Source organism: Arabidopsis lyrata (genome assembly GCF_000004255.2).
Source record: "Arabidopsis lyrata subsp. lyrata unplaced genomic scaffold ARALYscaffold_3, whole genome shotgun sequence".
In the NCBI taxonomy this organism is placed as follows: Eukaryota; Viridiplantae; Streptophyta; class Magnoliopsida; order Brassicales; family Brassicaceae; genus Arabidopsis; species Arabidopsis lyrata.
The window spans coordinates 6,401,845-6,417,596 of NW_003302553.1; the positions used below are offsets into that span (position 1 = coordinate 6,401,845).

General features: G+C 36.4%; 4 protein-coding genes across 12 annotated transcripts; 2 read left to right on the plus strand and 2 right to left on the minus strand.

Annotated features, from left to right (window-relative positions):
- Nucleotides 1-361: 361 nt before the first annotated feature.
- Nucleotides 362-1,296, plus strand: LOC9318995 (RNA polymerase II C-terminal domain phosphatase-like 4). The gene has a single exon (XM_021030963.1). It carries the CDS (start codon nt 362-364, stop codon nt 959-961), a length of 600 nt encoding a protein of 199 aa, XP_020886622.1. The 3' UTR covers nt 962-1,296.
- Nucleotides 1,297-1,374: 78 nt separating this feature from the next.
- LOC9318996 (proton pump-interactor 2) lies at nt 1,375-4,682 on the minus strand. Of its 3 annotated transcripts, none has more exons than XM_021033614.1 (8): nt 4,408-4,682; nt 3,713-4,059; nt 3,441-3,617; nt 3,184-3,330; nt 2,898-3,092; nt 2,710-2,808; nt 2,103-2,615; nt 1,375-2,019 (listed from the first exon to the last, which is right to left on the minus strand). In XM_021033614.1, exons 2-8 carry the CDS (start codon nt 4,043-4,045, stop codon nt 1,708-1,710), a joined length of 1,776 nt encoding a protein of 591 aa, XP_020889273.1. In that variant the 5' UTR covers nt 4,046-4,059; nt 4,408-4,682; the 3' UTR covers nt 1,375-1,707. The 3 variants fall into 3 exon arrangements, with proteins under 3 accessions (XP_020889273.1, XP_020889274.1, XP_020889272.1); XM_021033615.1 differs by lacking the exon at nt 4,408-4,682 and adding an exon at nt 4,201-4,301; XM_021033613.1 differs by lacking the exon at nt 4,408-4,682 and having other exon boundaries at nt 3,713-4,305.
- Nucleotides 4,683-8,452: 3,770 nt separating this feature from the next.
- On the plus strand, nt 8,453-11,441 carry LOC9321146 (beta-glucuronosyltransferase GlcAT14A). 2 transcript variants are annotated; one of them, XM_021030359.1, is made up of 6 exons: nt 8,453-8,822; nt 9,001-9,104; nt 9,291-10,074; nt 10,173-10,248; nt 10,330-10,445; nt 10,678-11,441. In XM_021030359.1, exons 3-6 carry the CDS (start codon nt 9,498-9,500, stop codon nt 11,181-11,183), a joined length of 1,275 nt encoding a protein of 424 aa, XP_020886018.1. In that variant the 5' UTR covers nt 8,453-8,822; nt 9,001-9,104; nt 9,291-9,497; the 3' UTR covers nt 11,184-11,441. The 2 variants fall into 2 exon arrangements, with proteins under 2 accessions (XP_020886018.1, XP_020886017.1); XM_021030358.1 differs by lacking the exon at nt 9,001-9,104.
- LOC9318997 (protein SPA1-RELATED 3) lies at nt 11,435-15,420 on the minus strand. 6 transcript variants are annotated; one of them, XM_021030355.1, is made up of 9 exons: nt 15,083-15,346; nt 14,742-14,993; nt 14,096-14,672; nt 13,802-13,959; nt 12,741-13,701; nt 12,510-12,656; nt 12,079-12,390; nt 11,936-11,995; nt 11,435-11,836 (listed from the first exon to the last, which is right to left on the minus strand). In XM_021030355.1, exons 2-9 carry the CDS (start codon nt 14,801-14,803, stop codon nt 11,645-11,647), a joined length of 2,469 nt encoding a protein of 822 aa, XP_020886014.1. In that variant the 5' UTR covers nt 14,804-14,993; nt 15,083-15,346; the 3' UTR covers nt 11,435-11,644. The 6 variants fall into 6 exon arrangements, with proteins under 6 accessions (XP_020886014.1, XP_020886013.1, XP_020886011.1 ...); XM_021030354.1 differs by having other exon boundaries at nt 14,096-14,993; nt 15,128-15,346; XM_021030352.1 differs by having other exon boundaries at nt 14,096-14,993.
- Nucleotides 15,421-15,752: the final 332 nt, after the last annotated feature.

The window sequence follows — 15,752 nt, forward strand, 5'->3', positions numbered from 1 at the left end:
TATTGTCATTTGTAAAGTGAGTAATTAAAAACCTTTACATAAATTTAGGGTTTTAAAAATATTTTTTGAGAAATGTGAGGGTTTCTCTACCAATGTTGTTAAATAAATATATTGGGATTTCCTATTCTCGATTCCCTTTTTTTTCATAACCTTCCTCTTATCATCCCAATAAATACTGATTTTAATTTTCTCGATTTCTCGAATAGGGTTTTGGTGCCAATTAATAATCAGTTATACGAGATTTGAGTTTCCCTTTGTTTTGTAATCAATCTTTCTCAAGTATCGAAAACCATTGATTCATAGAAACGTTCGTCTTTCCTTTTTTTTTGACAAGAGAACTAAGAAGATCGATCCAGAGATGATGACTCGTTCATCATCTTCTTCTAGTAGTAATTGTAGTCATTTGTTCGTTCGTCACGGAATCTGCTTCACCTGTAAAACGAAGGTCAGCTACGTCGAAGGTCGAGCATTCGATTATCTTTTCTCCGGTTTACGCCTAAGCCACGAAGCTGTATCCTTTACAAAGCAACTCACAACCCTAGTCTCAGTCTACGGACACAAGAAGCTTCACTTATTAGTCCTTGACTTGGACCACACGCTAATCCACTCCATGAAGACTTTAAATCTTTCCAACGCAGAGAAGTATCTAATCAAAGAAGAGAAATCAGGTTCAAGGAAAGATCTGCGAAAATATAACGATAGATTAGTTAAGTTTCGACCTTTTGTTGAAGAGTTCCTTAAAGAAGCCAACAAGCTTTTTACAATGACTGCTTACACAAGGGGAGGTTCGACTTACGCTAAAGCTGTTGTGAGGATGCTTGATCCAAACAAAATCTATTTCGGGGATCGAATAATAACCAGAAAAGAGAGTCCTGACTTAAAAACACTTGATCTTGTCTTAGCTGATGAGCGTGGAATCGTGATTGTGGATAATAATATCATAATTTTTAACAAGAACTGACTTTCAACTTACACTACCCAATATCCTTAATCAAAAGTTCTTTAAAAAAAAACATCCCATTTCCTTGAGCGAAACTTGTTGGAGATCACAAGCTACTTCTATTTCAAAAACGATCACAGAAACATCATGAGGTCAAGACTATCGTACGCAGAGAGGAAGACTGACGAGAGTAGAACCAAAAGAGCATTGGTGAAACTTCTCAAATTCCTCAAGGAAGTTCATAATGGATTCTTTACCTGTGGACTTGAAGAACAGTTGGATATCAAGGACGTTAGGTACTTGATAAAGGGTCCCCTTAAACCACATGGATGTTAAATCTTGGAATTTGTTTTCCAATAAGTATGGATTTTGTTGATACCATCTTGTAGAAACTAGATTTAGCTTCTGAAATATGTAACGAGAGAGAAAAGATGGAAGAAGCTTTATGTTATTTGCAATTTCTAAGTATATAGTTAGTCAAGATACTTGACTAACTATAAAGTGGATTTAATCCACAATGTTCACATAAAGACAACATGAAGTCTCTATGGACTTTCAGAAGCTCCTACTAACAATTAGGATGTTTCTCTTTTTTTTTTTTTTTTTTTTAAGACAACTCTCCAAAGAGACAGATACATATTAACTAACATCTAAGGTTATGAAACTAAAAGCTAACTTTGAAAGTCCAGAAGCAGCTCTTCCTTCACTTGCTCCATCTCCAATTAGGCAGAGTCAAAACCTTTTTAATGTCTCTTTCCTTTCCCAGTTTACCGTAGAAGTAAAACCACAAGGAAGAGTGCGACAGCAAGTGCAGCAGATGAAAGTCCCCAAACCCAATATTTTTGAGCCCTTCTACGGTTTAGGATTGCCTTAGGGAGAGCTTCGGTTCCTCTTCCGCGGTGTTTGTACCTGAAACTTCTCTGCTTTGGAAACAATGATCTCTCCTTTTGGTGTTTCTCTTTCACTGAAACAGCTAAAGTCCTACCCTTTTCCAGCTCATTGATAACTTCTTGTGATTGGTCTGATTCTGAAGGAGAAGAAGAATTTGCAGCTTTCTTCTTCGCCTTTTTCTCACACTCCTGAAAACAAAACAAAGAATTAAGAAACAGACAAATGAAATGGAAGAGTAAATGATACATTGAAAAAATGGAAACAAGAATGCCTTGAGTTTCTTTTCAGCTTCCTTTTGAGCTCTTATAGCAGCTTTAGCAGCAGCTTTCTCTTGCAGCTTCTTCTTCCTCTCCATCGCTAACCGAGCTTTCTCTAACTGCTCTTCTCTTTTACTTTCCTTCAAAGTTTCTTCATCGACCTCTTCTTCTTCCTTCTTTGGTTTCTCATACACCGAGAATTCCAAATCTATAACATCACTCTCCTCAGCACTTGACCTGTTGAAATCCATCGCCTTTTTCCTCGTCTCTTGTGTTGGTTTATCTATAATTACACTTCCATCTTGAGACGAGTTGGAGCTGGAATCTTCTCTATTCGTCTTGTGAACCTTCTCGCCTCCCTTCATAGTCTTAACCGGTACTTGCTTTTCCCCAACAACCTGAACTTCAGGATCTTTAATCCGGCCATCTTGGTTCAGCTGTCTTTCACAGAGTGAAAGCGAGATTCTTTTTACGTAATCATCCCTAAAAGCCTTGTCATCATTCCAATGAGTCATGAATCTTTCAACCTATAAAAAGACAGAATCAAGAACAAATGCTCAATTCTCAGAAATAGATACCTAATCAATCAATCATTCAATTAGACCAAACACACAAACAAACCTCAGAGTTGGCAAACACTTCAAGATCTCGAACATTTCCAGAAGCAGCCAATTCTTTAGCTTTCCTCATAACAGGAAGGCTCTCGAAAAAGGCGGCATTCTACACAAAGAAAAATATGCAATACCCAATGTTATTAAAATCTTTGAGATCATCCACAGGCAAAAGTAACATAAAGACAAATGTTGTACCCCTTTGTCTCGTTGTATCCTCAACATCCTAATCCTTTCATAGGATCTGTCCCTCTTCTCAAGTATGTGTGCCAGTTCTACATCCAAAATCTTGATCTTGTTCCGACTCTTCCCCATTTTTTCAGCCAAGAGGTTTATCTTCCATGTAATCGCATCGTGCTCCTTCTTTACTTGATACAATTCCACGGCCTTAGACTGATGACAAGGCAAAAAACCATCACAACATTAGATTCAACAATGTTTTTAGCAAATCCCCCAAAGAGTTAAAGCTTTGATTAGGGTTTACCTTGACACGGTTTATGGAAGCTTCTTTCTCCACAAGAGAATCCTCACTTAGAACTATCCCATCAGGCTTCTCGGTCTCTTTAAGCACCCAATCTTCTTCCTCCAAACCAATGCTACCATGTTCAATCTGATAATGAGCTATATACATCTGCATCCACCACACCAAAACACTTCTACAATCAGAAACAAAGAAAAAAAAAACCAAATTTTGCTGTATAACGAAATGATCAAATGGTTAGATACACTGTTTGTCCTTACAAGATGATCGAGTTCCTCCTTTGGAAAACAAAGTTGATCACTAGTAGAGCACCGGAGATTCCGTAGAGCTTCTTGTAGAGTATCAAATTCCCTCTTCTTCTCTTCAAAAACCACTCTATATCCTTCTGATTTAGGAGTCAAACTCACCATATGTGAAAACAAAGACGAAATCTCAGCCTACAACAAAACCCAAACTCAAAATCAACATAAAAAAAAAAAAAAAAAAACATCACACAAAACAAAAAAGGGGATTAAAGAAAAAACAGAGTCACCTTTTCGGATTTCTGAGCACTGGAGACACCAATACGGAGTTGATTACAGTGCTTAATCTCATGACCAGCTTCATCGATCTTGGCTTGGATCTCGGGATCATCGTAAGCTGGTTGCTTAACAAAGTAAAACGATAAAGATTTATCTTCAGGCCAATCCTCTTCAGCTGCACCTCCCGGCGAACTATCACCGGAAAAAACAGTGCCGTCTTCTTCGGTAGTGATCGTTGATACATCGCAACTTGATACAGATTGGCCTCTTCCGAAGAGTATCAAATCGTTTATCGGCGGAGGAACCACCTCGAAGCCATCACAGAGTATAATCTCCGAACCCATTTTGGATTCTTTCCCTTAAAACAAAAACAAGAACAAGAAAAATCACTGTAAGAACAGCGACATTGTCGAAATGAAACTGTGATCAAGACAGAGACTTAAAAAGATATGTCCTACCAAAAATAAAATAAAGAACATTTTAGGAATTTAGAACATACGAGAATCAGAAATAAAAAAAAAAGAACAAAGGATGTTGTAACCCAATCAACAACCAAGATATGTTCTTTAAATCAAAAGCCAAAAGATCATTTTTCAGCTTGAGATTTTTTCTAAAGAAAAACTGTAGAATCAAGGAACAAGATTTAAGACTTTCAAAAAGAATTCCACCTTTTAAGCTTTAACCGAAAAAGTAATTGGGAATTTACCTAGAAAGAAATGAGTGTCACAGAGATTCTCCCAAAAATCTCAGGGTTTTGGACTGAAAGAGGCAAATTTTAATTTGATTACTGGGAAAAAAATGAAATCTAAAGAGAGAAAAAAATCGAGTCTTTAGGGTGGTCTAATCTATGTTAAGAAAGAGAGAGAGACACCCTGTTCTTCTTTCTCTCTATCAATTCAATGGAGAGAGATTTTTCTTTTGGCTAATTCTTCAAATCTATATCTTCAAGCCTTTAAAAAAAGATTTTCTTGTTCATCCTAAAATCATATTAAGGTAACATAGATTTTCTTATATTTAATCTCTTTCTCTTTTTTTTGTTTCTTTCTTTCCATCCAAATTTTGCTATACGTTTTTTAAAAAGTTGTGGACCTTTTCATATTCTTTAATTTTTCATTATTCTAGTTTTGGCAAAATACTTTAATTTTTGCGTTAAGCTAATTGACAAAAAAAAACAACTAGTTATTATTATTACAATTTTACAGTTACAAAACATAACTTGTTTTTTGACCGTGAAAGTGCAAGTCCATAATGTTTAATGACAATAAGGAAAAAAAATCTGTGTCCCTAGGCTTAGGATATTCAAAGTCAACTCTTGTTCATATAAGTTGACTGTTGACTCATTTGACTAGTTAATTTATAAAATCCTCTTTTTATTGCATGAATTCATATGTGATAATAACAATATAGAAGATTTTGGCAAGAAAAAAATGAGAGTTTAATTTTTTTGTCTAGATAAACCTTATTTCTTTCATCTCAAATTACTTGACATAATTTGAGATCGTTCTGAAAAAAATGTTTAACTTTTTTTTTGGTGAATCACCGGGAATTTAACTCCCGGATATTATTATTAAAAAATAGAAAAAAAATTACAAAATAACTTGTCTCGGCCTCGGTGGCCCAAAAACATCATCCCGTGTAAGCTCATCCAAACACGGGGGTACAGAAGAAAACGAATGAAAACCTAAGGGCAACGAAAATGCATAGTTTGCTAACCCATCCGCGAGACGGTTAGCTTCTCTATATACATGTGAAATTCAGACTAGCCAGTCCTTCGATAAAAAGCCATAGCACAGACGTAGTAGGAAGGACAAGAGATGAGAATCCCCAATCCCTGTCGTAAAAAAATGTCTAACTCACTAACATATTTAGATTTATTTACCCATATTGTTTTCTAAAATCCATTTTTAAAACAAATTTTAATCGATCAATATATTAAATTTTGTCGTATACCAAAATTAGTATGCGTTGACGAAGATTTATATTCTAGTAATTGTATTAGTGTTGTCGTTATGTTAAATTTATATATCACATGTGTTTTCAAATACTTATAATTAAACAATAAGCTGGTTTATAATCTTTGAAGTTTTTTTTAAGGGGTTACAGAGCAAAATTCAATTTTTCGTTGCTGTATTAATTGCCAAAAGAGTTGTCAATTACAGTAATTTACTAGTATGTTTAGACTTTACATTAAGAACTAATCTCCCTAACTACCCCAAAACAAAAAGAGTTCTGGCATTTAATTATGGCTTTAATTATCGGTTACACTATTTCTTAGTGGACGATTATATACGTTACGAGAAAAAAATTTAAAAAATTATATACGTTACGTAAGAAAGTTTTGCAACTCCTACCAAAAAAAAGAAAAGAAAGTTTTGCTCGGACAATAACAAAAATTATCTAAATATGTCACCTAGTCTTATTGCTCATTCAATTAAAAGCTGTCAAATTCTCGAATAACTGTGTTTTCTTTTAATAAGAATTGTAGAGTATAATCACAAAACATTTTAGATAGCTTTCATAATAGATATGGATTTTTTAAATTACTTGACTATCTGTCAAATTCACACCAATATTTATCACGATATCTCCAAAATTTGGACGAACGATACAAAGTTATACATATGAAAGTTTTTTCTAATGTAATCGAACAAGTGAATATGAAAACATCGGCTATTTGAACTAAAATAAAATAAATACTAGATCACATAAATTATTTTATATTAAAAATTTTATGTTGGAAAGAAAATGCGGAATTATGAAATTTTCCGTATTTATTATAGTATATTTGGAATGTTTTGATGATAAAAAAAGAAACATCTGTTTGAGTCGTTCAAGTAATATAATGATGTTGACAAAAAAAAACATCTAGTTTAAAATAAATTTATAAGTAACGACATATTCGAATTAACCACATGAAAAAAACCGTTATCTGAATGCAAGTTAATTTATGAGAGTCGGACAAAACCGTATCTATGTATTTTGTCAGGTATATGGTTTATTGTCCGCCGACATCAAGACATATAAAATTAAATAGAAACTAGAACTCCAAAATGGTATAATTGACATATATTCGAATTAACCACCTGGAAAAAACCGTTATTTGAATGCGAGCTAATTTATGAGACTCGGACAAAACCGTATCTATGTATCTTGTTAGGTAGATGATTTGTTGTCCGCTGACATCACGACATATAAAATTAAATAGAAAGTATAACTCCAAAATAGTATAATTGACATATTTGAATTAACCACCTGAAAAACTGTTATCTGAAGTTAATTTATGAAAGTCAGACAAAACCGTATCTATGTATCTTGTTAGGTAGATGGTTTGTTGTCCGCTGACATCACGACATATAAAACTAAATAGAAACTATAACTCCAAAATAGTATAATTGACATATTCGAATTAACAACTTGGAAAAAACCGTTATCTGAATGCGAGGTAATTTATGAGAGTCGGACAAAACCGATTTTCATTAAAAAGAAATTATAGTATAAACAGTTTTCTTATAGAAAGGACACATTTCTCTTTTGTATATACATATATTACCTACTCCCTCTGTTCCATAAAGATTGATGTTGTGGGTTTCTTTTTTGTTCCACAAACATTGATTTTTTGTATCAATTTTATTATTACTTTTTATGTCTGACCAATAGAGAGAGGAGAGAAGTAGAATTAATAATATTAAACAAATAAAATAGTAATAAAAAATATAAAAATTATTTTTTCTTAATTTGTGTGCAAAATCCACAACATCAAACTTCATGGAACAGAGAGAGTAACATTTAAGCATGTATACATCTAATTGTCCCGCCACACTGTCTTTTTAAAAAGGAAAGGGATTGAAAGTCTAGTTTGTTGGGCCTCAGTCCACGTCAAAAACACACTGTTAAAGCCCATCAAGGCTCAACAGTGACATATCTCGTGATAGAACAAAGTTTAGCCAGAGTCATTGAAAGCCCATCAAATCTCAACAGTGATCGAATTCGTGACCACTCCACGCGCTTGTTGGCAAATAGTTAATTGTCAACACGACAACACGTAATTAGCGCAACATACACTTTTCGATTATAAAGTCGTATTCGAATGCCAATAATATTGAAGCTACTCATGTGTATGAAACCAAAAATTTCTCGAGACTCCTGCTGTGGACCTCACTTAAAATGATAGAAAAGCAACGATTCTTGTATAATAATTATTACAAATAATACGAATTTCCATGACTATGACTATATTGTCTTCTATTGGTAAAAAAAAAAAAACTTCTGTTTAGCAGTACAAATTTTTTTTTTAACAGATTCGAGTGAAATATAGATACATTACCATAAATTCGTCAGAAGAGAGCATCTTTTTAGGAAGTGTAATTAATTATAGTAAGTGTAATAAAAAGGTATGTTTATCAGTTTATGTTGCTATCAACATTATTACCATACGTGTCGGTTACTATACTAGCCCAATGACTACGCAATAGATATGTTTTGTTCGAATAAGGCCAAGAGCTACTAATCAGGTACATGCACGTCCACATATATTCTTCAATTTCATCCATTGGATCTGGTTTTGATTAAGTTTCAGCCATTCGATTTTTTCACTCGTACAGGTCTTGACATAAATATAATGTAGGTAATAAATACTTGAAGGTACCCCAGTATCTTGAATCTCTGAAAACGTGTCAGCCAAACGGTTTCTTTTTAACACTTAAATAATGGGATTGAAAACTTACTAATTAAAAATCGTTATAGATTCCAGAAATAAAGGAACAGAGAGACAATAAAAAGTAACGAAATTTAGAGGTGAAAGAACCAAAGATTTGGAATTTTTCTTTGTTGTAGTATAATTTTTCCACGAATCGGAGTATCTCACACGGTCTTGGAATTTTCCAGCTTAATTTTCCTAGATTAAAAATCGTAATGTTGTTATTGGATTGAATTTCACTGTCTCTTCATGTCGTCTATATAACTTTTACTCGGAAACAGAAGTGTCCCGTGTTCTTGAGCACGAAGTACTAGCATATAACAAAGCCAATAAAAAAAGCTTCATTGCCTCGAGATTATACAGCATCAAGGCAACAACAACAAAAAAGCCAGGTTTCTTCATCTTTTTAATCTACCATCCTTCAGGTTTGTTTCTGGATCTCTTTTTTTAAATCTGTAGATTTAGTTTTTGTTATTGTTAGGATGAGTAAAGTATGTTCTACAGTGCACTAGATCTAAATCGCAGCTTCGAGATTCTGTTGGTGTTGTAGTAAATTGATCTTGGGGATAATCTACGACAAGGGTTTCTTTTAATGTTCCTTAGGAAATCGGTAATGTAACTTTTTAGGGGGTTTTAGAGTTGCTTAATCTAGCTGCTGAGATGTCTGATTGATGATGAATCTCGATCCAAGAGGTTTTTATGGAGAGGTGAGCCTTGTCGTTCTTGATTGAATTTATCTTAATATACTGTTTCGTAATTCTTAAGCTTTGAGCTTGATGTTGCGTGAGAATCTGGGAACTTATATGTGTCGGCTGGGTGTTTTAGTTGCTTCTTCTTTCTATATTTGGTTCTGAAAACTTTACTAGAGTTCTAACATTTGTGTTTGCTGATAGGTTTTTGTGTTTGGAACGAGCCTAAACTCAAGATTGTTGCGGATTCCTGAAAGATTCAGGCTTTTAGCTCCAAGTTTCCAAAAGGGCTGTGAATCAGCTCACATATCAGATTCTGTAGTTTGCTAAACCGGGGATTTGATTCGGCAAGAAACCGATTTTCTTTAAGAAGTTTGTTTCTTCTTGTCTCATGATCACTAGCTTTCAGCAATGGGATATGTAAACGTGGAGAAGAGATGGGTTTTTCCTCTTGTCATCACATCTCTTGTCTGCGTTTTTCTCCTTGCAACGTCTTTCAATATGGGCCTAGTCTCTTCGCTCCGAACAATCAACGGGATTTTCTCCATCATCCCTTCCCGTCTCGTCAAGAACCAAACAAGACTTGATTTTGCAGAGTCTAAAGTTGCTAGACAAACCCGTGTTTCGCCTCATGAAGACAAGCTTCCCCATTTTGCATACCTTGTTTCCGGGTCTAAAGGGGATGTAGAAAAGCTTTGGAGAACACTTAGAGCAGTGTACCATCCCAGGAACCAGTATGTTGTTCACTTGGATCTTGAATCACCGGTGGATGAGAGATTAGAGCTGGCTTCTCGGATTAATAACGATCCTATGTATTCTGAAACCGGGAACGTATATATGATAACCAAGGCTAACCTTGTGACATATAAAGGACCAACTATGGTGGCAAATACTCTTCACGCTTGCGCGGTTCTTCTTAAGAGAAGCGCAAACTGGGATTGGTTTATTAACCTCAGTGCTTCAGATTATCCTCTAGTGACCCAAGATGGTATAAAAAGCTTTGATCTCACTTTCTTTCTCAGTATTCATCAAGATTTTAGTCCTGTCTTAGATTAACTTACTGTCAATAATCTCTGTGTTTTGAAGATCTGCTTCATACGTTTTCGACATTGGACCGGAACCTAAACTTTATCGAACACACAAGTCAGCTGGGTTGGAAAGAGTGAGCATATCCGCGTTCTTGAGTTTCCTATATGGTTGAATCTTATGTTCTAGTGGACTGATTTGTTGTTTCCTTGTGAAGGGAGAAGCGAGCACAGCCATTAATGATTGATCCTGGACTCTACTTGTTGAACAAATCAGATATTTACTGGGTCACACCTCGCCGAAGTTTGCCAACTGCCTTCAAGTTATTCACTGGTCAGTCCTCTAATTTCTCTAAACTGCATATGAAGCTCCATTGGATCAAAATTTCTTCTCACTAATCAAATCTTGAAACATTGTTCTCGGTATCTATAAGATCACAACTCTTCTCCTGCATCAAAGCTTGAAACCTTTCTTTGTTTTTTGCTCATCAAAGTTGAACCTTTAGGTATTGCCGCTTTGTCGCCCACCAAAGCTTAAATATTTTTCGTTGTTGTTGTTGTCACAGGATCAGCTTGGATGGCTCTATCACGCCCATTTGTAGAGTATTGCATATGGGGATGGGACAATTTACCACGAACCCTCCTAATGTATTACACCAACTTCGTTTCATCACCCGAAGGTTACTTCCAGACAGTGATTTGCAATGTACCCGAGTTTGCAAAAACTGCCGTAAACCATGACCTCCACTACATTTCCTGGGACAATCCGCCGCAGCAGCACCCACACGTGTTGTCACTCAACGACACAATGCAGATGATATCAAGTGGTGCTGCGTTTGCTAGGAAATTCAGAAGAGACGACAGAGTACTTGATCTTATCGATAAGGAATTACTTAGACGGAGGAATGGTAAAGATAGTTTTACTCCTGGTGGATGGTGCAGTGGGAAACCAAAATGCTCCAAGGTCGGTGATGTGGCTAAGATTAATCCTAGCGTTGGAGCTCAGAGGCTTCAGGGACTTGTGAACAGGTTAGTCAACGAAGCTATTACAGGAGTTAGTCAGTGTAAATAGATCGAATTCGAAGAAAAAAAGGAATCATTTTGGGGCTTTGAATCGAATTCATGGAGAGACTGTACTTACTCCTTATGATATATATAAATATACAACATATAGAGGATCTTGCAGTTGCAGGCTTTAGAAAAACTATTAGACTTTGTTTTCATTGAGTAGAGATGCCTTGTATGCCACGACCTACTGGGATTAATTTTTTCTTGTTTGAAGTCATCTCCTTCAAATTTCAAATCAAATAAAAATTATAACCCTTTTTTTTTTTGAGGTGTTTTCAATTATAACAGAATATACAAATACAAAGATCCAATATTTGTATCCTCTCTTTTTTTTTTTCAAAAGAAATTCTATACACATTGTTTCCACTCTCCTATCTTTTTTGGTAAAAATGGTTTACCCTATATCAATCACTCCAGCAGAGCAGATCTCTTGCGGAGAAGAAGAACAAGAGATTTATGAGAGGCTCAAGCCATCATCTCCAGAATTTTGATGTTGCCATTGGAGTTAGCAGCGACTAACGTAGACGACTGTCCTCGCCAGCAGATAGAAGATATGAACTGTGAGGCATCGTCCACTTCGAGACCAGACACAGAGTCAGTGTTGTTGAACATGTACGACATCACTGGCATTGGGAATGCCTTGTGGTACACGAAAACCTGTAATGGATCCACAACAAAAAGAAGCTCAGACAATCAAGTTTTTAGGTGATACTCTGTCACAGAAAGTTATTTATTCTTTCTGTATCAGGCCTTTACCTCGTTAGTCTCTGAGCCTGTTGCTATATACCCATCAGAGACCGATAAGCCAACAAAGTTCTGCAAAACATCACAAGAACATAACATCTCAGAAACCGGAGATGGAAGAGAGTCTAGAAAGCGGATTTCAAAATAAATGGTACCTTTAAATTAGTGTGTCCAGTGAATGAGTGAAGAGGGGTTTCATTAATCCCAGAAGCAGACATCGACAAGTCCCAAAGCTTCAGTGTGTTATCAGTAGAAGAGGACACGAGAGTGGATGAATCTACAAACTTGACATAACTCACTGTCTTGCTATGACCAATCATTGTGCAAAGAGGAATCTTGGGGTTTCGAAGATCGTAGTAATACACTTTGTGATCTGCAGAACCAAACGCTAGAGACCGTCCTGAGTCTGATGGAAACTGGACACAGCATACATTGGCCTTTGTCTTAATGGTCCCAATGCTAACTCCCTGAAAACATTTTCAAGAAAAAAAAAACTCTTAATCATACATCCTGAGAATGAAGATGTTTGCATTATTGGAGAAATCAGTTTCAGTTTTCAATAGCCGACATTTCAAATTAGAATTGCCTGATTGATACTCCAAAGTTTAACGGTTCCATCATCGCTTCCGCTAGCCAGCAAAGTCGGGTCTGCTGATGAAATATCGATGGACCATACTCGCTTCCTGTGCTCCTTCATCTCTGTAACCAGCTGGCATCTCGCAACATCCCATATCTGGAAAAGAAATCAAATGTATCCCCAATTGGTTTTATGAAACTGGAAGTTTTTAATATCATTAGAGCGGAATCTAAAACTAACCTGAACCACGCCATCAAAGTTACTTGATGCAATTTGGCTCTTTATATAGCTGTTCCAACATAAACTACTTAGCTTTGACCGACCAGCCAGTTCCACAACTGGATAGTGAATATCCCGGTTATTGTTTACGATGGAGTTACATTCGAATATCTTGATTTTCTTGTTGACACCCGCAGTGGCGAAAAATTCTCCATCCCGGTCAAAAGCAAGGGCGCAAACGAGGTTCGAAGAGTTCAACAAATCTCCTTGTTTCAAATCTGCTTTCACTCTTAGCTGACTGAATGATAAATATCTGCACAAACCCTCAAGGAATGGATCTATCCACCCCCCTTGTCTCAAATCATGATTGTAGAAATCTTTGGGTACGGCCGGGTTGCTGACTGAGCTTTTCTCTGAGACAATCATTGAACCTCTTCCGTTTTCACTACTTAACGGCGAATGTCTAGTTAATGATTTCCCTGAAGCAGCAGCCTTCATTTGCCTGCGCCTTGTCAGAAAGTAGACCGATTCTAGTTTCTTGAAGTTTCTCATCAACCGGGAGCTTTCAAGAAGTGTGCTTCCTTGACTCTCTTCATCAACTTCAACATCGTCTTCCAATGCCGAGATCCCTTGTCTAAATCGTTTTCTTGAGGCCAAGAATGCTGATGGCTCCTCGTTTGCCTGGAAGCTTATCAATGGCTGACCAGAGGGATATTGATGATCATCTTTACTGAAATCAGAGAGTGAGCTTCCCTTTTTCTTCAAAATTAATTGTCTCTTTACAACTTGCTCAATGTCAGAAGAAAGAAGTGCAACCGTATCACGCAATCTATAAGCAGATTCCTGCTTTCTCTGTTGTATCAGTAACAAGAACTCGAGTAACGACTCCTGTTCCTCGATTCTGTCCCTAAGCTCGATTGCAGCTTCACGTTCTTCCAAATTATCTCTTGGTTCAGTTATAAACTCGCTTTGCAGCAAGTCACTGCACCATTAAAGACAACTTCTCTATTAGTTCCATGTAGTGAAAGATGACAGAGACTAACAATGCTCAAACTAAGAACATGAAGTAAAAGACAGTAAACCTCATTGATGGTCGACAACTTGGCTCAGGATGCAGTAACCACAAGCAGAAAGAAGCTTCTTTTGGACATTTGAGCAATATCTGAGGCGGAAGAACGCGATGTCTTAAACTAGACATAGTTCTTGATTTCTCTTCTCTTGAAGGGACAGGGCAAAATAGCTGCAAAGGGACTAACTTTCATCTAATCACCTTTTCAAGAAAATAAACACAAGAAACAAAAACAAAAACAGAAACTTTGAATCCAAAAAGCAGTTACTAATTTGTTAGAAGCAATGTTTGTTTCTTTATCACAAACCTCGAAAAGAAGAACGCCAAGGCGGTAAACATCTGAAGCACAAGTACTTGAAGAACCAAAATCCTCTTCAGGGCTTGTATACCAACTTGTCTCCATTGCTAATATATGTTTCATCGGAAAAGGTTGATTCTTTTCTTCCTCAAGTTTCTCGATTCGTCTCTCCAGAAACTTATTGTAGACTCCTTTCTCTTCTTTTGCAATAGCTTTCGACACAGTTTCCTCTCTTCTCGAGCTACCGATTTCCTTCTGGCTAATTGGACCATCCTCCAAGGAATCAGAGCCAGAGTCCGAACAAGAAGCGGACTCAATGAACGAAACATGGTTAAACGAAGACATGACAAAACAAGATGGCCTGACATTATGAACAACAATGCCTTGAGAGTGAGCAGCATTCACAATCTCAACAATTTGTCTGAAAACGTGCAAGCACTCCAAAACATCAACAGATCGTTCAGGTTTATCCAGCCACTGTCTCAAACTAACATCACCCCATTCCAAGGAGCTAACAAAAGGGTCAATCCCTAAAGAATCATCTTCACCGGACTTGTGTGTACTAGTACTACCAAACAAGCTTCTGACATACTCATCAACATGAGAGGAAGGCTTCGAACGAGCTGTGATTCTCTCAACAGGTAAGAACTCAGTGTTCCTGTCTGAAAGACCAGAGGTATTGAATCCCCTAGAGTTAGAATTTGAAGAACCTTCCATTTAACATCCACCAAAAGCTAACCAGAAACCAACAAGGAACCAATGACTTCTCTGGATTCCCAACTCTAACTTGAATCATTTCGGATTCAACAGCTCATTGCTCAAGATCGTTAATCACAAGTCACGCATTCGCCAAGAACTTAAACTCTCAACCTTTTCCACTGATCCCACTCAAGAAACAAACCCTAGGCTATAAACAGAAGAAAACTCAAGAACTTAGGAGACCCATTTGAGAACAACACTCAAAAAGATGAAAAATATTCAAGAAAAAATGCAAACCTTTGATCATGTAAACAGCCAAAAAAAGGAAGGAAGCTTCTTTACCGCAAAACTTAGTGAGAAGGAGTAGATAAGAAGTATCTAAGAGAGGCCACCCAGAAATAATCTTTACGAGATTGAAACAGAGCCACACACAACAAACAACACCAAACACAGTTTTTAACTCGGAAAAAAAAAAGCAGAAGAAGCCTCTCTCTCTCAGCCTCATAAATTATCGGCTTTGTAGAATAAAAACAAAAAACGACTGCTGAAAGAAACGATTCACTGTCGAAATCGTTGTTTAATACTATATTTATATAATATATCTCTCAGTTCAGGTTTTTTTTTCCAATTTTGATAATCACCCACACTCTCTTTACACGCAAGCAACGTGGTTAATCTACGACCTCACAAATCACTGCACGTAAAAGGAATAACCTTTTTTTGGGCCAAATGTATAAATTTAGACAAACATTGGGGGTCAAATCTTTTTTTGTTTCAGCCTTTCAGGGTCCTTTCTTTCTTCCCATCAGAACAGCAACTATTTCTGGGTATATAATTGCACACATAATTGAGTTTCTTTTGAAACAAAAATAAATACCAGATTCTTTTAAAAGGAGTGAATCTCTAAAGTTCAAAGAATGTAGTGCTCTAAAGCCAACTAACAGATTTGAACTATTTTTATTTTAAA

Bases quoted from the DNA above. Each gene is read 5' to 3' on its own strand.
- LOC9318995 (XM_021030963.1), top strand. From the start codon at position 362: ATGACTCGTTCATCATCTTCTTCTAGTAGTAATTGTAGTCATTTGTTC.
- LOC9318996 (XM_021033614.1), bottom strand. From the start codon at position 4,045: ATGGGTTCGGAGATTATACTCTGTGATGGCTTCGAGGTGGTTCCTCCG. The intron at 2,809-2,897 runs GTACAACATTTG...TTCTTTGTGTAG, and splicing joins GGATACAACGAGACAAAGGG to AATGCCGCCTTTTTCGAGAG. The intron at 2,616-2,709 runs GTTTGTTTGTGT...GTCTTTTTATAG, and splicing joins AAGTGTTTGCCAACTCTGAG to GTTGAAAGATTCATGACTCA.
- LOC9321146 (XM_021030359.1), top strand. From the start codon at position 9,498: ATGGGATATGTAAACGTGGAGAAGAGATGGGTTTTTCCTCTTGTCATC. The intron at 10,075-10,172 runs GTATAAAAAGCT...TGTGTTTTGAAG, and splicing joins TCCTCTAGTGACCCAAGATG to ATCTGCTTCATACGTTTTCG. The intron at 10,249-10,329 runs GTGAGCATATCC...TTCCTTGTGAAG, and splicing joins AGTCAGCTGGGTTGGAAAGA to GGAGAAGCGAGCACAGCCAT.
- LOC9318997 (XM_021030353.1), bottom strand. From the start codon at position 14,803: ATGGAAGGTTCTTCAAATTCTAACTCTAGGGGATTCAATACCTCTGGT. The intron at 13,702-13,801 runs GTTTACTGTCTT...TTAATGGTGCAG, and splicing joins AGTTGTCGACCATCAATGAG to TGACTTGCTGCAAAGCGAGT. The intron at 12,391-12,509 runs GCAATTCTAATT...AAATGTTTTCAG, and splicing joins AACTTTGGAGTATCAATCAG to GGAGTTAGCATTGGGACCAT.